The sequence below is a fragment of the Rhineura floridana genome, chromosome 14 (genome assembly GCF_030035675.1).
Source record: "Rhineura floridana isolate rRhiFlo1 chromosome 14, rRhiFlo1.hap2, whole genome shotgun sequence".
NCBI classification, from domain to species: domain Eukaryota; kingdom Metazoa; phylum Chordata; class Lepidosauria; order Squamata; family Rhineuridae; genus Rhineura; species Rhineura floridana.
In genome coordinates, this window is record NC_084493.1 from 11,810,694 (window position 1) to 11,835,026 (window position 24,333).

General features: G+C 43.8%; 1 protein-coding gene across 3 annotated transcripts in view; it reads right to left on the minus strand.

Moving 5' to 3' along the window:
• Window positions 1-7,621: 7,621 nt before the first annotated feature.
• Window positions 7,622-24,333, minus strand: part of CEP152 (centrosomal protein 152) — a 63,507-nt gene continuing 46,795 nt past the window's right edge. For 2 of the 3 annotated variants that reach the window (XM_061595449.1, XM_061595450.1), the window contains exons 21-28: window positions 22,326-22,979; window positions 19,603-19,777; window positions 12,772-12,951; window positions 11,890-11,980; window positions 11,622-11,725; window positions 11,184-11,340; window positions 9,697-9,800; window positions 7,623-9,440 (exon numbers count right to left, since the gene is read on the minus strand). In XM_061595449.1, the coding sequence (XP_061451433.1) occupies window positions 8,449-9,440; window positions 9,697-9,800; window positions 11,184-11,340; window positions 11,622-11,725; window positions 11,890-11,980; window positions 12,772-12,951; window positions 19,603-19,777; window positions 22,326-22,979 (2,457 nt within the window). In that variant the 3' untranslated portion in view covers window positions 7,623-8,448. Of the gene's footprint in view, window positions 9,441-9,696; window positions 9,801-11,183; window positions 11,341-11,621; window positions 11,726-11,889; window positions 11,981-12,771; window positions 12,952-19,602; window positions 19,778-22,325; window positions 22,980-24,333 lie in introns of all 3 variants that reach the window. The other variant, XM_061595451.1, reaches the window with a different exon arrangement.

Genomic DNA, 24,333 nt, shown 5'->3' on the forward strand with positions numbered 1-24,333 from the left:
ATTGATAAATCTCATTGGTTCCTTCCCCCCATTCTAGTGGATTTTCATGCCAAAGTATTGGGTGGTGGAAGGGATCATAGAATAGTAGAGTTGGAAGGGGTCTATAAGGCCATCAAGTCCAACCCCCTGCTCAATGCAGGAATCCAAATCAAAGCATGCCTGACAGATGGCTGGTCCAGATGCCTCTTGAATGCCTCCAGTGTGGGAGAGCCCACTGCCTCTCTAGGTAATTGGTTCCATTGTCATATGGCTCTAACACAGCCTTTCCCAACCAGTGTGCCTCCAGATGTTGTTGGACCACAACTCCCATCAGCCTCAGCCAGCATTGCCAATGGTCAGGAAAGATGGGAATTGTGGTCCAACAACATCTGGAGGCACACTGGTTGGGAAAGGCTGCTCTAACAGTAAGGAAGTTTTTCCTGATGTTCAGTCAAAACCTGGCTTCCTGCAGCTTGAGCCCATTATTCTGTGTCCTGCACTCTGGGGCGATAGAGAAGAGATCCCGCCCTCCTCTGTGTGACAACTTTTCATGTACTTGAAGAGAGAAAGCGCACTGAGTATGACCCATTAGGGCAGGGATGGAGAACCTGCAGTCCTTCAGATATTGTTGGACTCCTTCTCCCATAAGCCCCAGGCAGCATGGTCAATGGTCAAGGATGATGAGAGTTAGGAAACTGCCTTTGATCCATCTAGTTCAGTGTCATTTACAACTGGCAGTGGCTCTCCAGGATTTCAGACAGCCCTAACCGGAGATGCCAGGGATTACACCAGGGACCTTCTGCATGCAAAGCAGATGCTGTACCACTGAGCAATGGCCCTTCTAAGTCCAATGTTTGGAGGGCCACACGTTCCCCATCCCTGAATGTGGAGTTGAGAAAGGGCAGCACCATCAAAATTTCCCGTTCAAACTACCATTGGGACCTCCAGACATTGTTATATGCTTCTCTTAAGGCTAGAGTCCTAAAATGCACACACTTCTAAGTGTGCATGGGATTAGGCCGTAAGACTTCTGCTGCTCAGAACAACAGATTTCTTTTATCTTCCTCATGAAGTTGCAGCAAAGCAGAACACCTGCTCTACTCCCACTCAACTTATTTGTGGCTCATAAAAGGACTTGGGCAATAACTGAAAGGGTGCAGAATGGCCAGACACTGCAGCTTTTCAACAGGGGAGAAATAAACCCTCCACCACAATCAGAAGAATTAAAGCTAAGAAGAACTTGGATCCAGCTGGAAGATAGTGAACTCCAAACATTTAGCAACAAGTACGTATGCTTAATCTTTGAGGGAAGAACTATATGTTCAGCAGCAAACAGAATTGCTTACCCTGTGTTTGCCACAGACAGGCAAAGTAGAGATGGGGAAAGGCACCTTTTCTGGAGAAATGGTAGGCATGTGTTGTGTGGGCGGGTGCTAAATCCTTCCCCTACCTGCCTCTTCCCCTTTGCACCCTCATCCATTTTTCTTCACTTGACCAGCAAAACATTTGTGGACCATGGCTGCGGATTCCATAAACTGGATGGTAGAGAATTCATGGCCAAGATGTGAACTATACCCAGGATAAGCCATAACCATTAGCTGTATTTTTAGATTCACTTCACACAGGATGACTTTCCACACTAGAAACAGCATGCAATAGTATACAGTGTATACCATGGCATATATATCTGTGTTACGTTGGGAACCCTTCACTAATTGGGGCTTCCTACCTTGTGTAAAGGAGGAAGGTGGAGAGAGGCACTGATGCACAGATCTAGAGTAGCATGAGAACAATTACGTAGGGAATCAGAATATGCAGGTGAGCTGGGGCACAGGCAGCTTGCTCATTGCATAACATATGTGACCCATGACAGGGCCTTCTCAGTGGTGGTGCCCCATTTGTGGAATGCCCTCCCTAGGGAGGTGCATCAGTCTCCCACACTAGTAACTTTTAGGAGAAATTTTAAAACATTCCTGTTTACCCAGCCATTTTATAGCTGAAAGCCCTGTCCCTGGCAACCTTGAAATTATTAGTTGGAGAGCAAGTGATTGCTTTTAAAAGTTCTTAACTATTTCAGAAGGCTGTTTTTGACTGTTTTTAGAAGTTTTAATTGTATTGCTTTAGTATTAATATGTTTGCCACCCTGGGCTCCTTTGGAAGAAAGTGCAGGATATCAAACAAACAAGAAAGAATTTCCATGTAACTTTCTACATGGAAATTATCTGTAATGTGGCCCTTAGAATCCCAAGAGTTGAAGGGGGCCATGTAGGCTGCCTAGCTTAACCCTCTGCTCAATGTAGGAAATTATCACACTCCACAAGGTTTCATCAGGGACTAAGGTCCCAGTCCCAAAAATATCAGCCTGTCACTGAAATACTTACCAGCACAGACAGGGTTTCTGGTGCAGCACAGTCCAAACAAACCAAGGTCAAATACAAAGTATCCATATAGGTCAAAACATGACTCAGAAACAAGGTCAAGAAACAGTCCACAGTGAATATCACAGGGCATTCCACAAGATACAACACAGCAAGGAGTCAGCAGCAAGGAATAAGACTACAAAGAACCAGAGACCAGTGATGTTACCAGTATCTGGAAGTTGCAACAAGGTAGCCTTATATACTCTAGCCTCATAAACCACACCCTCACCACAGCTGCTGGAAGTGAAGGAGTATCAAGGATTGCTTACTCACAGGTAGACCTTACAAGTAGACCACCAACTCTGGATCTGTAGATGTATACTATGCCATTGCTTTTCAGCCTAGGACTGAGGGCAGTTCATTCTTCTTCGATGTTTCCAGAGGTTGAAGTATCAACCCCAGAGGCCTCCTCAGAAGGATCCTTAGCATTGGATTTGGGGGGGGAGGCTCTGCATGCTCCTCAAGGTCTTTGACCTGTGGGTAGGGTTGGCAGGTTCCTGGCCTGAGACTGATCCTGTATCTTTAGGAGAAGAGAAAGTCAGCCAAGTGCAGGTGTTCTTGCAACCCTGTAATGGGAAAAACCACAAGGTGGAATTCTCCCTTTCCCGTGCACAAATATAAAGATACAGAAGACCTCTTGGTTGCCAGGCCCAGCCTCCAAGAGGTCTTCTGTATCTTTAAAAGTTGTGCATGGGGAAGGGAGAATTCCACCTTGTGGTTTTTCTCATTACAGAGTTGCAAGAACACCTGCACTTGGCTGACTTTCTCTTCTCCTAAAGTTACAGGATCAATCTCAGGCCAGGAACCTGCCAACCCTACCTGTGCGGTGTCTTGTTTTTCCTCAGAGGACTCAGGGTCTGGCACCAGGTCAGTGCCAGGCAACAGAAATCCAGAGATAAAACACCAACGAATCAGTCATGGAGAACCTCCAGCCCACAGGTCTAGTTTGGCCGGCCAGGATGTTTTGGGCAAACCATGCACACTTTTCCCAGGCCTAATGTCATATGTGATGCCAGGCATGGGAAAGTTCAAGCTGCAGCTAAGGGAAAGAAAAATCAGGAGCACGCTCAAACCGGGGATGCAAACAGTTTTCCTTTGCAGCCCAGGTTAGATGAGCCGTCCCTGCAAAATTGTGAACACACTTAAAAGAGTTTGCTCCAGACTCCTTCCTTTGAAGTTGAGTCACCTGCCATGGTGACATCAGATGATTTCCAGGCAGGTGGCCCCACAGACTCAATGTGGCCCGTGGATAGTTGGGTGGATGGGAGCTCAGGATCCAGCCCAATCGATAACTGACTTCCTGAAGACCTCCAGTAAGGGGAAATCTTTGCCATAGACTTTAATCAGATATTTACACCACCACCACCACCTCACAAAGCCAAAGGGAATCAAAAGTACTATGGCAAAACAGAAATCAAGCTTAAAAAAGCAGTATCAATGATTTCATTTGTGTATTGAATAATCCTGTATATTGCCATATTACTTACCTTTAGAATATTTTTTTAAAAGTTGCTCAGAAATTATTTATTTATTTGATTTCTCACTTGCCCTTTATCATAAGGGTCCCGGGCAGGTCGTTCTACTCAGAGTAGACTCACTGAAATTCATGGATCTAAGTTAGCCATGTCCATTAATTTCAATGGGCCTAGTCTGAGTAGGCCTAACACTGGACACAACCCTAAGTCACACACACAGTTTTAAATCGGATTGGAACAGAAATGTGATCAAAGGAACTATAAATTAGCACCAAAAGTGTGGTTTTATGTGGAATGTACTGATATAGAACATACTCTAAAGTAGTTTTTTAAAATAGCAATATGTACTAATTATTGATTCTCAAGAGTAAAGCTATTAATGAAACAGGAAACCTAAAATTGATCTGAAAGGAAGATGTTAGACATTTAAAGCCACAATGGGCCGACTAAGTAAATAAACAGCATCTGTAGTGTTTATGCAAATATGTCCATATATGGTGTTAGTTTTCATCTTAAAAATGGAAATGGACTGCCTTCAAGTCGATCCCGACTTATGGCTACCCGATGAATAGGGATTTCATGGTAAGCAGTATTCGAGGGGGTTTACCATTGCCTCCCCCTGAGGCTAGTCCTCCCCAGCTGGCTAGAGCCTGCTCAGCTTGACACAGCTGCCCAAGCCAGCCCCTTCCTTGTCTGCAACTGCCAGCTGCGGGGCAATTGGGCTCCTTGGGACTATGCAGCTTGCCCACGGCGGCACAGGTGGCAGGGCATGTAACCCCTGAGCCACTCGCTGTAGGGGTGGTCTTTAGCTGGCCCTTGACACCCAGGAGACATGAGCGGGATTTGAACTCACAGACTCTGGACTCCCAGCCAGGCTTTCCTCCCGATTGTGCTATAACAGCCCCCTTTAAATTGCTTCCACACTGCTCTGGATCCATGTCAAGTAAGAATCAGCAACTGTAGGTCCCAAAAGCAAATCTGGCTCCTTTGAGGAGCAATAGCAGGTCACCTACATAAGAGCCTGCTGGGTCAGGCCAGTAGCCCATCTAGTCCAGCATCCTGTTCTCATATTGGCTCACCAGATGCCCACATGGAAAGCCCACAAGAAGGACCCGAGTATAAGAGCACTCTCCCTTCCTGTGGTTTCTAGCAATTGGTATTTGGAAAGCATTATGCCCTGACTGGAGGCAGAGCATCGTCATAGTGGCTAGTAGCCTTGGATACCTGTGTCCTCCATGAATTTGTCTAATCCTCTTTTAAAGCCCCTGAAGTTGGTGGCCATCACTGCCTCCTCAAGGAGCAAATTCCATAGCTTAATTGCACTGTGTGAATAAGTACTTTCTTTTATCTGTCCTAAATCTGCTGGTTGCCAGCCCAGAATAGGAGCAATGGGTGTGATGATGAGACTTGCTAGAAGGGCAGGCTGGCTCACAATTCAAACCCTCTAAATAATCCTCCAGTGAAGTGGTAGCTGAACAGGGTTTTAAAGGCTTCTGCCAATATTAATTCCTTGACGGTGTGTTTAGTGCATCATGCAAGAGAAACCACTGACAGAAGAATGGGTGGAAGCCTTCACACAGGCCCAGACTGTTGTGGGAGTGCCACAGCAATTGGTGACAAGGAGCCAATTTAACTGTAGACATTACCAGGAGATTGGGTGTCAGGGCCAAGCTATTCCTATAGCACCCTTTCCACATTCTATTAGCAGGTCACTTCCTCCACAGAAATAGCAGCCACATCTAAAGGACAATACTTTTGGCATAGGGAGAAGATAGCCACAGGGGTATCTAAAGAAGCGTGAGCACAGGCATATGATTTACAGAGACACAAACAAGGATACACAAGGGTGAGATGCAGAGTGGACACTTTCTGATGGGAATCACAGTATCTGGGTGTGCAACTAGTCATTTATTTATTTACAAAATGTATATCCTCCAACAGCATACATTTATATTTCCAGTGGTTCTGATATGCCAATACATTTCTGGGAGAAATTCAAAGTGCTGTGAATACCTATAAAGCTCTAAAGGCCTTGGGCTGAGGGGGCATAAAGGACTACCTCTTCGCATACCATCCCTGCCTGCTCCCTACTATCCGATGGAAAGGCGCTTCTAAGACTTGACACTGATCGATGCAAGACTAGTTAGGATGCACAAGAGGGCCTTCTCTGTGGTCATACCCTAGCTGTAGATTTCTCCTTTCCTGGAGGTTTCCTAGAGAATCTCTTGTTCTCTGTTTTCCAGTTAGGCAGTTAATCTTCCAGTTAATCTTTATTTAGATGGGCCTTTAATTGAATTTAAAAGATTGTACGGCTGACTCATGGTTTTTAATATCTCTGCTGCATTTTTATGGTTTTTAATTTATTGTTCTACTCTGAACTGCTTTTAAAATGCAGTAAGCTGCCTTGAGCCGTTTTCAGTGGAAAGGCAGGATATAGATGTTCTTTACAAATAATTATAAAAGGGGGTTGATTCTGCTACATTATGCCATGTTCTGCAAAGTTCTCTGGTCGAAAGGGACATTTGGAGGACTCTTTTGCAGGCAAATGGTTGCAGATTCCCTAAATACATGCCTTCTATTGTCAGCTTTTTTTTTAAAGCTTACTCTCTCACAACAGCAAAGTGGTTGTGGAAAAGGCAGATGGAGTCGCAGACACATTTGACCCAATAGATAATGTCTCAGATTACTTCCCTTTACTATAGGATTTAAATTTTGAAAATGGTTCCATGCCATCTTTCCTTTACACTGTCCGACTCTGCTTTCATGAATTATGTTACACAAAAGACATCCTAACAAGAATCACTAGGGGGAAGTAGAGTGCCATTAAACTATGAACACTTTTTAAAATCTCACACGTTTTTAGCTTAGCTGAACAAATTGCATTTGCACAAGTTGTAATTAATGGCTATAGCCACAGACCTGAACTTACAAGATCTGAACAGGGTGGTTTATAACAGATGCTATTGGAGGTCGCTGATTCATAGAATCACCATAAGTCATAATCGACTTGAAGGCGTATAACAAAAAAGGATTGGTATGGTATACCAAACAATTGAGAGGAGACTGCAGTTGCTTTCTAAAAAAAATAATGTTGAATTATGTGCAGGCACATTTCTAGATCCTTACTACACACTAAACACCACAGACTTCAGTGGTAATCCTCATTGCCGCATTGGAAGAAATTCGATCAAGAGTGATCAAATGTGCTCAATGTCCTCACTACCTGGAGAAGTGGCAGTTGGTGAAATGGAGTGCCACTGGGGCACAAAACCCACTTGGAAGAAAAACACTCCCTTAAAAGGCTTTTACTGTGAGTCACTTAGCACCTGGTCATGCTAAGGTAGTGCATGTAGCTAATACACTGCTCTTTGCTTGCTCCATCCCTGGAAAATCTAGATTGTTGTGACACCTTAACTTAGGCTCGTGGTCTGTTTTCTCCAAGCGGATGATCAGAAGCCAAGGGTTTTTTTCTTGGCTTACCACTTGGACCTGGTTTGTTTCTTGCTGGTGCGGCAGCAGCACAAGTAGGGGAGGAGCACAATGAGCACTGCATTAGTTGTGTACACCAGCACACACTTGTTCACATTAAATCATCATTTATTTTAAACTATGGTTTAATATTACATGCAAACAAACTCACTAAAAATACCTTGTTCCTCATTAACCATATGATTATTTACATACTAAAGCAGCTTGGTGTTGGACTGTTGGCCATTTACACAAGTGGTTTTGAGATAAACATGGTCACATGAGTAGGACCTTAGGTATAAGTGTAAATTAAATTCTATCACAAGAACGTCGGGCATCTCCTCAGTCCTTAATGATCTCCAGTATCTGCTTCCCAAGGTAGTTTCAACAATATACACAATATAGAGAGATTCCTCTGAAGAGAATTGCCCTTTCTGGAAGGACAACCCCATTTGTCCTTCTGTGACTCTGCACTGGGGTTTGCCAGTACAGGTATACTTCGGGGTTTTTTTGTTTTTACATACCATATTTGAAAGGAAGTATTTAAGAATGCATATTGTGGTATTTTTAATATATAAGGCATGGTCTGGAGGCACAGGATACAGCTAGCTTTGCTGAAACGAAGTGGGTTTGGGTCTGGCTGCTGCCCAGCTGGAAGACTGCCTTGGAACCGTATCTACACCCCTTTGAGCTCTATGGAAAAAAGGGAGATAAATGTACTAGATAAACATAAGGAGCCCCCAACTTTGAAGAAAGTTCTACGACAATTGTGCATATGGACCACAAAGTGTTGGTTTTATTTCTGTATAAATAAAAAAAGCTTGCATTGGACTGCACACTAATCTTGAGGTATAAAAACAGATAATTTCATATGCAACACAACACACACGCACACACAGGGACAATCTATACACAAATCTAAGTCAGACAGCTAAGACATATCCCACACCTGCATAAATATTTATGGTTTGTTCATGTAACAGTCAAAAAGGGAAGTTAAGAAATAAAAACACTTGCAAGACTGTCACAACAGGCTTCCTCCATAGTTTTCATTTAAATATTTTAAATTTATCTCTTTGCGAGAATGTTCAGAGAGTCCTTGATGTTTAATCAAAGTTGATTTGTGGACTGTCAAAGCCACTATCTTGTTGAAAAGCCATAACATCTCTTATCTGTTTCCTTGAATTCAGAGGGTTATAGCTTTTTCCTACTGTTGAATACAACACTGCACCACTCAGACAGGCATCGGCAGGGCTTAATTTGTCCACATTCAAACATGGCATACAACTATGATTCACAGCCAGATGGCCTTGATTGCAATCCATGTCTTGGCTCTTTGCGATAGTTGTCTTGTCTTTGTGACCACCAGGTTGTAGGCAAAAACCCGAACTATCTTTGCTGGAGTGGGAAAAGGTATTTGCCATGCCAAACTGTTCACAGGGCTCTACTGGTGCACTGGAATGCGCTTTCCGAACAGGATACAGGGGCACATCACTGCTATCCACGTGTAAAGTCTCGCTCACCAAGCTCCAATCAGAAGAGCCTCCTTCATCCCGCACAGGAGTTTCTTGAATGTCAAAGACTTGTGTTTTCTCAGATGTCTTCTGATGCCTAGCAGACTGGGTACATCCAAGTTCTGACATGACTGGTCTTTCATTTAGGTTCTTCAATCTTACACAAGCTGCCCCAGAGTCAGAAACTTCCTCTGTACAGGTAGTTGGATGAATGTTTTGGAGCTTTGCTTGAGAAGCACATGAGGGAGGTTTCTGGAATGCAGTAGCATTGACTGAATGGCACTGACCTTTGTATGCACTCTTGCTTTCATCGAATGCCACCATTGATACAGCACCAAGTGAAGTATCATCCAGTTGTTTAAAAACTCTTCCGCCAACTTGGGTATGGGAAATTGCAGCCGATTCAGTTTCAACATCGAGCTGTTGTCTTAAACTACAAGGTAAATGTTTCTGGGCAGCTGGGTTGCTGGATGTTTTGCCTATGTCATGAATCTGGTTTTCTATCAGGGTTGGTCTAGATTGTTGAATGTGATTTCTTTTAGCTTCCTCAACCTCAGAGAGCAGGTTGGAATTCTGAGATAGGGCTACAAAGGTGGGATGGAAAGTAAAACAAAATTAAAATCAAGCACAATTTTTTTTTAGGAAATGAATTAGTCCATCCAAGTTCTCAGTACTCCTTCAATGAGTTCAAAGTGCTTTACATACACTGAAGTCTCATCTGAAGGTACTGTAAGCCATACAAGATTGTAGCTTGTATACCAACAAACATGACTTTCCCTCATTAATAATCAAATGGCACGTATTAAGAACAGGAGATAGCCATCCTTCACATTACTTTACCTGAGTGGAAGGTTTTGCTCTGGGATGAGTTACGAACAGGAGTTTCTAGTATTTTAGCCATTGTTGCAAGTTTGCCAGCAGCACAGATTATTTTCTTCTCAGCCCTGCAGGAAAACCAGGAAGAGGTTTTAAAAGCTCAGCCCTTCCTAGATTAATCTGATTGGCAAAGGTTTAAGAGTAGTAAATTACAAGGGCCTTTCCAGCTACCTGAAGTTCGGACCAAGAAAAGACAAGACCGGGGGGGGGGGTAATTAAAAAAAAAAATCAGAACGGTCTCTCTAAGTTCTGGCTACTCAAAAGGTTCCCTTGTGGCTTCAGAGATTGAATGTTTTTTGAGTGGCCAGTCATTTTAATGACTGTTTTGTATTGTTTTAAAATATTTTTATGTTGCTGCACACCGGCTTGATGTTTTGTGAGAGGGCAGTATATAGATACTTTTATAATATAAAATAATAATGACATGGAATTTTGCAGAATCCTTCACCACTGTATAAAGAATTACACGATAAGGATGAGATTTCAGACATCTGAGAATAGAACCCATGAACTGTGATCCTGCCCCAAGTGCAGGCTGGTAGAGCAGCTAGGGCAGCCTTTCCCAACCAGTGTGCCTCCAGATGTTGTTGGACCACAACTCCCATCAGCCTCAGCCAGCATTGCCAATGGTCAGGAAGATGGGAGTTGTGGTCCAACAACATCTGGAGGCACACTGGTTGGGAAAGGCTGAGCTAGTGCCTCCCTTAATCAATAAGCTGAAAAGCAGAAATAGAAAGATTTTTGTTGCGTAGCAAGCAGGATACTGACTTGGATAAATCGCACTGGTGCTTTGAGCAACCTATTCCTGCTTGGCAACAAGAGGCAGCCTTTTCTCCCCTCCACATTTCAGCAAGCAACAGTTGTGACTGGAGACAAAAAAACAGTCAAAAAAACCAACTGATAGCCAAGTCACCAAAAGAGCAAGAGGCTACTGGGCTGTGACAAACTACTCTAATTTGATGGAGAGCATTAAATGTTTTCATCGGTTCAGGGAGTGACATGGTTCGTTTTACACTGCTCACACAAGTAGACCGCCAACTCTGCCACAGGAAAACCGACAAGGACAAAGAAGCACATAGCTCTCCCGTGATACTCCCACTACATATCTGCTTGGAGAGTATTGCCACTGATGGAATACTACCAATGTGGAAGATTAAAAATAATTTCCATAAAATTAAGAGGTGCATACCTCCTCTCCCTTCTTCTGTAGCTAATCTTTAAAGGCATATAGGATGCCATGTGGATGGATGTGTCTGTCTGCAAGAAGAATGGTGTTGATGCTGCAGGCAGAATGGTATTGGGGGACCCTCCAAAGCAGAATGGAGCGGGGGAGGGAGGAGGTAGCAAAGAGAAAGTAATGTTGCATGACTCAGTGTTGAGTATTAAGCATAAATCAGGAAATCTACAAAAAATAGTTTTCTTCTCCTCTAATGTAATTAGAAATATCTCACCCATCATGTTTTCCATCATCAATCAGAAGCTGCTGAAGACAAATGAGGTAATATTTGCGCATTTTCCGGGCAGTCTCCTGACGTTCTCTTAATACTTCTGCTTTAATAATTTCTGCAGCTCTCTCTTTACTCTCATGTATGTAACAAAGCATATCACCTACAAGAAGCATAGTATAAATGTATATGAAATAAAGCACATATCCTTCAGAGATATATAACTGGAGTTTCCTAAATGAGAACTCAGCAATACAAACACAAGACCATGTTTTTTCCCCTAACATAATAGCAGGAAATATAGTACAAAAGAGACAGGAGGGGGAGAAATACCCAGAGAACAGCCTTTCAGTTTTACTGGCAATTTGTTTTGGTTCCTGAGGTATAAGCATTCAGATGGAGACAACTAGTTACTGAACAACTGCGAACTTCTTCAGCACTTACTCTTAATTTTGCCCACTGCTTTAATATACTGAGAACGCATTTCTTCCAAGGCTTTTCTGTCACAGGAAGTGCAAGGCTTTGAGATACACCCCTCTGACGATGATCTATCAGCACACAAAAACATAGTACACAAACTGAGAATGAAGTTTGAGAACTGCTTACAGGTTTCTACAATCAAGTGGTATATAAATTTTGGTAAATAAAATAAAAATAAATAAAAGTTTCAACTGTTCAGAAACAATTTGCACTCCCTTCTCCCCTTAACTACCTTGGGGGAGCAGCTGTTGCTTTCAAATCGTCAAGTTTGTTCTTCATTGCAGAATTTTCTTCCATTAAAGTCTCTACAATTTTTTCATTTTCTAAAAGATAGAACCAAAAACAAAATAAAAATATAAACAGTTAATTTAATTAGCGGTGGGTTCCCCCCCCCAGAATTTTCCCATTATCTAAAACTCTGCAGAATTTTTCTGGCATCTTAACTTGTCACCATTGCCAGAATTTTGTATAGCACTGAACTTAATAATATTTTAAAATCCTACAGAAAAATGCAGCATAGGCATTTCAAATTTATGACAAGAGCACACATTACAGGCATACCCCGCTTAACGTCGCCTCGCTATAACGTACATGCTCCATATGCTGGTATTTCTCCAGAAACGCAGCGCAGCAGCAGAGGCTTTAGCGCATGGGGGTGGAAATAGACGCGATCGCACCACCGCAAATCAGCTGGGAGGCGCGATCGCGATCAGCTGGGAGGCCCGGCAGCGCAGCAGCAGAGGCTTTAGGGCGGGGCTTTGAGGCTCCGCATGAAGGAGAGGTTAAAAAAAGTTTTAAAACGTAGTGCTTCACTTTAAGGACATTTTCAGTTTACGTACTCGCTCTGGTCCCACTGAGTATGTTAATGCGAGGTATTACTGTAGTCATAGTGCTTATTATAGCAGGAGTGTGTAAAATGAAATAGTAATAGAGAATACGAGGGAAGGAGATTTGAACACTTCATTTCACACAGACATGGTAAAAATATGAATAATAAAATGGAATAATCACGTCTACCCCAATCTTCTGCCCTTCAGATGGAATACAACTCCCATTATCCCTGCCTGGAGATGATATAATCCAGTCATAATTCTTGACAAATAAGGGTACAAACCTTGGACTTCCTCTGTCTTTGCTTTGTGTTCCTTTACTGCAAGCTGGAGGTGTTTGCAAGCTTTATCAAGTTTCTTTTTCAAATCCTGACATTCTTTTTCCTTTCTTTCAAGCTGCTGGCGACACTGTTCACAGCAAATGTCTTCTCGGGACAACAGATTTCCTTTCTTACACTTTAAATCTGAAATTAATCAACACAAAAATATAAAGGAAACCTGAAGAACCCCCCCCCTATAAATTGGTAGTTAAGATACATTAGACCAGAAGCTACTGTTTTCTTTTCTTTTTCTGGGACTTCTGTATGATTTCAACAGGTCCCTGACACCTAAGAACATAAGAACATAAGAAGAGCCTGCTGGATCAGGCCAGTGGCCCATCTAGTCCAGCATCCTGTTCTCACAGTGGCCAACCAGGTGCCTGGGGGAAGCCCGCAAGCAGGACCCGAGTGCGAGAACACTCTCCCCTCCTGAGGCTTCCGGCAACTGGTTTTCAGAAGCATGCTGCCTCTGACTAGGGTGGCAGAGCACAGCCATCATGGCTAGTAGCCATTGATAGCCCTGTCCTCCATGAATTTGTCTAATCTTCTTTTAAAGCCATCCAAGCTGGTGGCCATTACTGCGTCTTGTGGGAGCAAATTCCATAGTTTAACTATGCGCTGAGTAAAGAAGTACTTCCTTTTGTCTGTCCTGAATCTTCCAACATTCAGCTTCTTTGAATGTCCACGAGTTCTAGTATTATGAGAGAGGGAGAAGAACTTTTCTCTATCCACTTTCTCAATGCCATGCATAATTTTATACACTTCTATCATGTCTCCTCTGACCCGCCTTTTCTCTAAACTAAAAAGCCCCAAATGCTGCAACCTTTCCTCGTAAGGGAGTTGCTCCATCCCCTTGATCATTCTGGTTGCCCTCTTCTGAACCTTTTCCAACTCTATAATATCCTTTTTGAGATGAGGCGACCAGAACTGTACACAGTATTCCAAATGCGGCCGCACCATAGATTTATACAACGGCATTATGATATCGGCTGTTTTATTTTCAATACCTTTCCTAATTATCGCTAGCATGGAATTTGCCTTTTTCACAGCTGCCGCACACTGGGTCGACATTTTCATTGTGCTGTCCACTACAACCCCGAGGTCTCTCTCCTGGTCGGTCACCGCCAGTTCAGACCCCATGAGCGTATATGTGAAATTAAGATTTTTTGCTCCAATATGCATAATTTTACACTTGTTTATATTGAATTGCATTTGCCATTTTTCTGCCCATTCACTCAGTTTGGAGAGGTCTTTTTGGAGCTCTTCGCAATCCCTTTTTGTTTTAACAACCCTGAACAATTTAGTGTCATCAGCAAACTTGGCCACTTCACTGCTCACTCCTAATTCTAGGTCATTAATGAACAAGTTGAAAAGTACAGGTCCCAATACCGATCCTTGAGGGACTCCACTTTCTACAGCCCTCCATTGGGAGAACTGTCCGTTTATTCCTACTCTCTGCTTTCTGCTTCTTAACCAATTCCTTATCCACAAGAGGACCTCTCCTCTTATTCCATGACTGCTAAGCTTCCTCAGAAGTCTTTGGTGAGGTACCTTGTCAAACGCTTTTTGAAAGTCTAAGTACACTATGTCCACTGGATCACCTCTATCTATATGCTTGTTGACACTCTCAAAGAATTCTAATAGGTTACTGAGACAGGACTTTCCCTTGCAGAAGCCATGCTGGCTCTGCTTCAGCAAGGCTTGTTCTTCTATGTGCTTAGTTAATCTAGCTTTAATAATACTTTCTACCAGTTTTCCAGGGACAGAAGTTAAGCTAACTGGCCTGTAATTTCCGGGATCCCCTCTGGATCCCTTTTTGAAGATTGGTGTTACATTTGCCACTTTCCAGTCCTCAGGCACAGAGGAGGACCCGAGGGACAAGTTACATATTTTAGTTAGCAGATCAGCAATTTCACATTTGAGTTCTTTGAGAACCTATATATCTTAACTGGAAAAAAAATCAACTAATGGGCCAACCACAGTCATATTTATTCCACACTTCCCAGATACTTGGGATCCTGCTATGTGTAAAATTCTGGTGCAGAGTTGGGGAACCTATGGACCTCTAAATGCTGTAGGAGTACAACTCCCATCAATGCTAGGTCGGTCGTTAATAAAAAAACCCTTATCCACGATTTGATTGTGGAGAAGGGTGCCGACCTTGTGTGTATTACCGAAACCTGGGTGGGTGAGCAGGGAGGAGTTGCCCTTTCCCAGCTTTGCCCACTTGGGTATTCGCTGCAGCACTGTGGTAGATCTGAGGGCCGGGGAGGCAGGGTTGCTGTGGTCTATCGGAGTTTCTTTCTCTCTCACTAAGCACCCTGTCCAGGCGGCGACTGGTTTGGAGTGTCTTCATCTTGTGCTGGGCCAAGGAGACAGATTGGGAATACTATTGGTGTACCGCCCACCTTGCTGCCCAATGGCTTCCCTAGCTGAGCTGACAGAGATAGTCTCGGAGGTATTGTTGAGATCCCCCAGACTTGTGGTACTGGGGGATGTCAACATTCATGCCGAGGCTGTCTTGTTCGGGGCAGCTCAGGACTTCATGGCCTCCATGACAACTATGGGGCTGTCTCAAGTTGCTACTGGCCCGACGCATGTATCAGGACATACTCTTGATTTGATCTTCGCCACTGGTCATGGAGATGGTGATCTGAGGGTGGGGTATTTTTCAACTACTCCATTGTCATGGACAGATCACCGCTTGCTGAGCTTTAGACTCACGGCAACCCTTTCCCTCTGCAGAGGTGGGGGACCTATTAAGTTGGTCCGCTCCCAGAGGCTTATGGATCCTGTTGCTTTCCAGAGCGCTCTGGGAGTTTTTCCGGCAGATAGCACTGGCGCTCCTGTCGAGGCCATGGTCGATCTGTGGAATGCGGAGATGACCCGGGCCATTGACATGATCGCTCCCGCGCGCCCCCTTCGGTGCAGAACTCAAACAGCACCGTGGTATACCCCGGAGCTGAGAGTGATGAAGCAAGAGAGAAGGAGGCTAGAGTGCAGGTGGAGGCGAACTCCTGACGGATGTAGTCATTCTTTGGTGAGTGCTTCCACTAAGTTGTATGTAAAAGCGGTTAGGGCGGCAAAAAAGTCGTATTTTGCTGCCACCATTAGATCATCTCTTTGCCGCCCAGCGGAGCTTTTTAGGGTGGTACGAGGGCTTTTACATTCTGGACCTCCTGATACTAAGGAAACATCGGAAGCTCGCTGCAACGAATTTGCGGAGCACTTCCAGGATAAGATTGCTTGCATCCGTCGGGACTTAGACTCTGATGTTATGACAGATGACTCCATTGAAGTGTTCAGAGCGCGGTCTTGTCCTTCATTGTTGGATGAGTTTCAGTTGGTGCAGCTCGAGGAAGTGGACAAGGTGCTTGGAATGGTGCGGGCGACCACGTCTGCCCTTGATCCTTGCCCATCTTGGCTGGTGAAGGCCAGCAGGGCTGTAACCACCGGCTGGGCCAAAGAGGTGATAAACGCCTCCTTGAGAGAGGGAGTAGTCCCTGGTAGTCTCAAGGAGGCAGTAGTGAGACCTCTTCTAAAGAAACCTTCTTTGGACCCAGATATTTTGAACAACTATAGACCTGTGGCGAATGTCCCTTTTTTGGGCAAGGTCCTGGAGCGGGTGGTCGCCGGCCAGCTCCAGGCGCTCTTGGATGAAACCGATTATCTGGATCCGTTTCAATCCGGTTTCAGGCCCGGTTTTGGCACTGAAACAGCCTTGGTCGCCCTGTATGATGACCTTTGTCGGGAGAGGGACAGGGGGAGTGTGACCCTGTTGATTCTCCTTGATCTCTCAGCGGCGTTTGATACCATCGACCATGGTATCCTTCTGGGGAGGCTCGCGGAGTTGGGGGCACTGCTTGGCAGTGGCTCTGCTCCTACTTAGCGGATCGTCGCCAGAAGGTAGTGCTTGGGGAACATTGCTCGACACCCTGGACTCTCCATTGTGGAGTCCCTCAGGGGTCGGTCTTGTCCCCCATGCTCTTTAACATCTACATGCAGTCTCTGGGTGCGGTCATCAGGAGTTTTGGAGTGCGTTGCCATCAGTACGCTGATGACACGCAACTCTACTTCTCCTTTTCACCTTCTTCAGGTGAGGCTGTTGATGTGCTGAACCGTTGCCTGACCGCGATAATGGACTGGATGAGAGCTAATAAACTGAAACTTAATCCAGACAAGACTGAGACACTGTTGGTGAGCTCTTTACCTGCCCAGATGGTGGATGTTCATCCTGTTCTAGATGGGGTTACACTCCCCTTGAAGGAACAGGTTCGTAGCTTGGGGGTCCTTTTTGACCCTTCCTTGTCGCTTGAGGCTCAAGTGGCCTTGGTGGCACGGAATGCGTTTTACCATCTTCGCTTAGTAGCCCAACTACGCCCCTATCTGGACAGTGACGATCTCGCCTCAGTTGTTCACGCTCTGGTAACCTCTAGACTGGACTACTGTAATGTGCTCTACATAGGGCTGCCCTTGAAGACCGTTCGGAAACTTCAGCTAGTGCAAAATGCGGCAGCCAGGTTGTTAACGAGGACCCGCTGGTCTGCACATATAACACCTGTCCTGGCCCGCCTGCACTGGTTGCCTATTTGTTTCCGAGCCAGATTCAAGGTGTTGGTTTTGACCTATAAAGCCTTACACGGTGTGGGACCACAATACCTTGTGGACCGCCTCTCCCGCTATGAACCTACCCGTTCACTTCGTTCAATATCCAAGCCCCTCCTCCGGGTACCAACTCATCAGGATGCCCGGAGGATTGTTATTAGATCTAGGGCCTTTTCTGTGGTGGCCCCCGAACTGTTGAACAGCCTACCTGTGGAGATACGCCTGGCGCCTTCGGTACTTTCTTTTAGGCGCCAGGTTAAGACCTGGCTATACTCCCAGGCATTTTAATGTTCAATGTGTTTCATTTAATTTTTTTTTTTCGTTTAACTTGTTGCTGATTTTATTGTAATATTGTATTTTAATCTTGTTTTGTTCACCGCCCAGAGAGCTATTCGCTATGGGCGGTTTAAAAATGAAATAAATGAAATGAAATGAAATCATCCTTGACCATTGGCCATGCTGGCTGTAGCTGATGGGAGCTGGAGTCCAACAACATCTGGAGGACCATAGGTTATCCATTCCCGATCTAGTTGAAGTAAAAAGGAATTTTTGGCACTTACTGAGAAGTTTCTTTCTGCTTTGAGGTAAATGGGGCATCCAATAGTGTGGGATGACTCCTCCCACCACCGAAGGAGGAAGGGAATACATGACCAAGCTTTTCAGTTAAACCTGGTCACTCAAGACTCCTCCCTCATTCCCTTCCATGGCCAGGAAAACAGATTTTACCGAGCAGCAAGAATGTGGCAAGAGCTCTTTCTGTCAGCTGGGTGAAGAGTCTAGAGCAGCCTTTCCCAACCAGTGTGCCTCCAGATGTTGTTGAACCACAATTCCCATCTTTCCTGACCATTGGCAATGCTGGCTGAGGCTGATGGGAGTTGTGGTCCAACAACATCTGGAGGCACACTGGTTGGGAAAGGCTGGCATAGAGACTAAGCTGGAAAGGGGAAAAGCTTTCTAGGCTCTCCAGGTACTTTCCCCCTAGCTATCGCTGAGTATGTATCAAACTACTTGGCGTACCTATTAAAATGATGGTCAGTGGTGTAATAGGATATGGTTTGTGGGATGCAAATAGGGCCAGGGGTTGGAGTGCCAAAGTGTCCCTGTGGCTTCTGAAATATTGCTAGAGACAGTCTCCACTCCCCTGGGTCTACTGATTGCCATCTTAGGAAGAATATAACAAAGGTGAAGATCTCCTTTATGTACTGGATGGAGATAGACAGGAGATTTGTCTCTACCCAGATGAGCAAAGCTTCTGCATCTTTGTGGAGAGAAAGGTAACCAGTGCCCCCCCCAGTTGACTGATTTTCCTGTTGTATTGCCTGTCTTCACCAACACATCCTGTTGTTGAAGGAGGGGCAGGAAGGAGCAATGCTACAGTGACTCACATAATGAAACACACAAAATGAAAAAAGGCCAAGCACCCCCACAAACACCCACTGAAAGAACAATACAAGCCTGCGATCAAAGTGGACAGAGGTGGGGTGTGAAACACATCTGCCCTGTTCCAATACAAGAGATGGACTGGGGGGCATGCCCAACTGACAAAGACCAGTTTGTGTTTCCTGCCTCCGGCCATGACAGGATGACATAATCCCACCACGTCATGTGCAGTTAGTCCTCTCCTTTTCTTCTTATTTGCTTCCCTCCACATAGTGATCTGTCTTAATTCTTGCAGAACTGAAATTAGGTAACTGCCAACAACATGATGGCTTCTTAAAAATTATCACAAGTTAGGTCTAACTACACAGATAAGTTTGTATGTAGGCTGTGGCCATGCAGGATGCCTCACCTTCAACGTATTTGTGCAACAATCAGAAAGCCAGGGAAGCAGAGCAGAGAGAAGGTTACAGGCTACTACTCTCCACATGCTTAGGACATGTCTGATGCTATCACATAATGGAATAGAGGGAAGTGCACAAGTAGGTGGCCAGCAGTCGAAATATCAAAGCTAGGTGAAGTAGGGCCTGATCATGCTCAGTTAAAATATGTTTTTATTTTTAAAACTATGGCCCACTGTCCATTAAAGTGATTTATGTTCCTGGAACATAATTAGTTGCAGCACCAGGAGCCGCTCACATGTTTCCAAATTATATTACAGTATTTGTACAATGCTGTTTGTATCCAGTTACTACTATAAAAACGTTATTTTACATGAAACACAAAGATCAAGTTTAAAGAGAGAGATAATACCAATATCCTTTTCAGTTTCCTGGAAGGGTGGCTGCTTTCTTAACATTCTTTGTAGTTCTACTTGCTGCCCAACATCATACATGAAAGGCCTTGCTTTGTCCCCTGTCTCTCCTTCACTGCTTTGCATGCAGGAGTCCTCTGGACCTTTGAAATTACAGTCCAAGTCTTCATGTTTCTGCAAAGAACAAGATGAATTTAAATTCCAAGGGAGAGGTAAGAAGATTAATTTCTGTTTCAGGCATATAAAGCATTTTACAATTCTGTATCTTCACAACAACAGGCTAGAAGGTTACTGGCCAAGACCACCTAGCATACAGAAATTAATATCTAGGTTTCTAATGGTTAGATTTTATGTAATATCTTCTGTACCACACTGTTTAAGAAAGTATATTTTTAGATCCAGCTTAAATGTTCCTGTTTGGCTAAAGACTTTCCTAAAAAAACAAACACATACATTTTTGTAGTTTCTATAGTGTTCTTTACATAGATTAATTTGTGTTTATGCATATGTTAGAAGACAAAACTTGTTTGCAAGGCTTAATTACATCTAGTCCAGGAAAGTAGCCCAACTATTGTGTCACTACTACAAAATACAGCAGTATCTCCATGCCAACATAGTTCCAGGATTCCACATTTTAAAAGCATTCTGAAGAACCTCTCACCTTGCAGACAGGAGTAAGGCCAACAGCTACATATAAAGTTATAACTGCCACAGTAGTCAGAATAATACAGAGGGAAATGTGATCAAGGATGACCCACTCTTGAATCCTCTCCACAATGAAGCACTGACAAAGGTCCCTACGTTCCTCATCTCCGGAAATATTCGTGGTGCTCCGCTCTTTTTAAATTTTCTTTTGAAGCGGATCTTCTGTCCTCCTTGGCTTTGCCAAATTCTACCTGCTCATCACTTTTTGCTCGGAGAACAGATGGAACGAGGTTTCTCCACAGTGAGGGTCTCTTGCAAAGTATAATTCACACACCCACAACAGAAGAAACTTAATTGCCACCATTGATTTTCTTCCCCAAAGTAAAGAGCAGCACAGTTTTAACTTGAGAATACATTCAAATGTAACATCAGTGGAATCATCCTAGCAACAATAAAGAGGTTTAGAATGCAATGAGTGTGTGGAATATAGTGACATCAGGCACGTCAATCTAGCTCAGAGGAATGACTCAAGGCTTTAACTGGCTTTTTACCAGTCTTAGTATGATTATTCAATAGTTGTTAAACAGTGTTATACTTGGTTTGTCTGGGGCATGATGAGAAATAGGATGAAGAGCTTATCTCACAGCCGGAAAACAATTTAAAGCTTTTTTTGTGAGCTGTAGTGCTTTATATTTTCTTTAGATGGTAAGCAAACTCTGATAGTTCCTCCCTTTTTTGTTTTATCATTTTGTAGTTATGTACCAGTAACAATAAGAGGAGAAAGGCGGGGTGGGGATGCTCATTAAATTTACTTATTAAATTCACCAAGGAATAAGACAGGAGTGTATCCTTGGAGTGGTTACAAAGGCATGCCACAAGCAGCATGCATAATTGAATAAAAATACAGAAAGCAATTTCATTTAATGTGAGCAATGGAAAAATTGATAGTGCTTCCTCAATAATGATCAACGAATTGGTAATGATTGAATGAAATTGCAATTTAAACAGGCTGAGTAAAAAGTAAATCATCTGAGTCCCTGGATGAACTCCTTGGACTTCTCACCAGTTTCCTGGCTGGAAATGTCCCATTACTACTGGGGTCCCCAGTGTGGTGCCCATGGGCACTTTTGTGCTCTAAGACTCCACCCATGGTGCCCACCAGGAACCCATGCCGTTTTTGTAAAATTGAGGGTTTTTTGTCATTTTGTGTGTGTAACGTTTGGGTTATTTGGGAAAGATTACCTGGTTTTTTCCAGGAGTTGGCCTGCTTTGATTTGGTTAGCTTTATTTCTTGGGGGAGGGGGAGGTGTTGGCCCAAGCCATTTTTGTAAAATTGAGAGGATAAGCCCTTGTGCATGTCATGTAATCTAAGAGGAGTTCCCTGAACCAGAATCCTGTCTTCATACTGGTGAATTTCATTTTGGAATCTTTTTGCTTCCTGAGCTGCCCATTCTTGCTGCTTTTGTGCTCCAAGACTCCACCCACGGTGCCCACCAAGGACAATGCAGACAGAAGCGGCTTCATTATCAGAGACTGGGGTTGCTAGGGATTTAGCCTCCAGAACAAATGACATTCCTTAAGGAACCCTTTATTTTTGTCATTAGGACAGCATGTCATTCATTTACAATGAGAAATGAACTTGCCATCCACTCCTGAGCATTTTGTACCCCACTGAGATATCCCATGGGAGGTGGGCTTAGATTACAAGTGGTCCTGTGCAGAGATGCACTTCATGCCCCTCCATGGGCCTCTGCAGGCTCACTCCTCTACACATACCATCATAAAGTCAGGCATTTTGCAAATGTTGATATAGAGAGTAACAAGTGAAATACCTAGTTTGGAAGGACTGCACTTATGAAAACATGTTTCATCCTCCCTCTTTACATGCATAGTTAACCGATTCTATAATATCTATAATATTTTCAATTTCAGTAGGTCCTCCATCCTTTTCCCAGTTCTGAAAAAATACACATCCCCGTTTTTCTAAAAGCTGCACATAATCTGAGTGTGAAAGCCAAAATGCAGATTGTTTTCAAATCAGGCCCCACATTTTCATTTAAAACCACATAAATGTTACCTCATTCCACTCTCGTTTGGCTTTTTCCACAATAGCAGTGACAGTGGCTCTATATGCTTTCTGCAGACACAACGTCAGTTTCTCTTTGAACTGGAAGTTGACCTGAATGGCAGGACTGGTATTCCACTTGAGTTGCCCAGAATGCTCATCACTAGTGTGTTTGACCAAATCCTTGTGCATGTCATCTAAGAGGAGTTCCACCTGAACCAGAATCCTGTCTTCATACTGGCAAATTTCATTTTGGAATCTTTTTGCTTCCTGAGCTGCCCATTCTTGCTGCTTTCTACCCAGACACATCTTCAGTTCTGCTTCTTTTTGATCAAGCAGTTCTTTCCTCTCCTTTGCAAAGTCTTCTTTGGTCTTTGCAAGCACCTCATTGATTTTATTCCTGTGATCATGTAAAAAAGAGTGGTAATCTTTTTCATTTTGGTCTTGTATCCTCAGAAACTCTTCTTGCTTTTCCTTGTTCCACTGAGTCCGAGCTTTTGCCAGTTCTGCTTTAATAATAGCAGGGATTTCTTCTTTTTTCAGTTCCAGTTCCCTTTTAAGGGAAAATATCTTATCTTCAAGTTCTTTGGTCCTTACTCTAGCTTTATCACTGTTTTCAAGTTCCTTCTTCCACTTCTCTTCAGCAGCCAGAAGAGCTAGGGATACCTAAAGAGTGAAACACATGACAGCTTTGTCAGCAATGCCCTGAAGAGTTCTAACAAGGTAAAGACTACAGATGGCTTGGTGCAGGCATAACAATGCCTCATAATGATGGCAAGGCAATCAGGAGTGCCACAAGCTTCACAGTCCTCTGCTCCCCATTTGTGTTAGTACTTCCCTCCACCCTCTTTCAGCTTGGGTAACTATGGTTAACGTTATCACTACATCTGCTCTAGTGTGTTTGCTAACCATAGTTCATGTCCAAACATAGCCATGGTTAGAAGCAAACCTAAGGTGAGTGTGCAGGTGTAATGCTAGTCCATCTCTGACACCAAGATGAGACTGGGGGAGAAAGAGGAAAAGAGCTCCACCTGAACGACACTGCAGATCACACAGCCATCATTAGTAGATTGGACAGCTTGACATGTGCACCAGCCAATATTAATCCATTTGAGAATATCAGCACTTGTACCAAGGTCCTTACTTTTGTTATCGGGGCGCTCAGTTCACTCACTATAATTACATAATGCAAGCAGAATTGCAAAAACCTAGGATATTTGGGAAGGATGAATAAAATACCCTAAATAATACAGAAAACATAGTCAACTGTGTTATAGACTTCAATACCTCTCTTTGGTGGCAGAAAGGAACTTTAATCACTTACCATGAATGGACCTTATAGCTTGGCATTGGGGTACAAGATGAGCCTTGACTGTGGTTTTATTGTCAGGGTGTACCAAAAGATGTGATGGGTGAAGTAGGTACACAAAGGATTTTATGGTTAGATGGACTGCCCTAAGCTCAAACCAACTGTGACTCACTTCCGAAGAAGTCCAGGTGCCCTAAGTGCCTGGTTCCCAAGCCCTGAAGACTGCCATCCATTGGCAGGATGATCTTTTTTGGATCCCCAACTGCGACTCTTCTAGTAAGGTTGGTGCTGTTCAGCCACCGATAGAAGGAATGCTTGAGCGCAGGTGAAAGATAGATCTGAGAGTGGCATTTATTGGAGATGTTCACCAGGTGGGGCAGCAAGGCCCACTGGAGTGGACAAGAATGAAATCTTAACTCAAGGAACAATGTCTATATATGAAATCATCATGCCCAGGAGTTGAGATCAAACCATGAGGTCTGTCAGTCATGACCTCAGAACAGGTAGTACAATTAGATGTAATTTGGAGGTTCTGTCCATGAAGGATGCTAGAGAACTCCAAGAGGTGTCAAATGACTGCTCCCAGGTGGGTAAGTCTATGTGTAGGTGATAGTTAGCTTTTGATAAGTTTCACAAGCACGCACTGTCAGCATGCTAATTTGTTGGTATCAAAGCTCAGAAGGAAAGGACAGCAATCTGAAGATATCATCT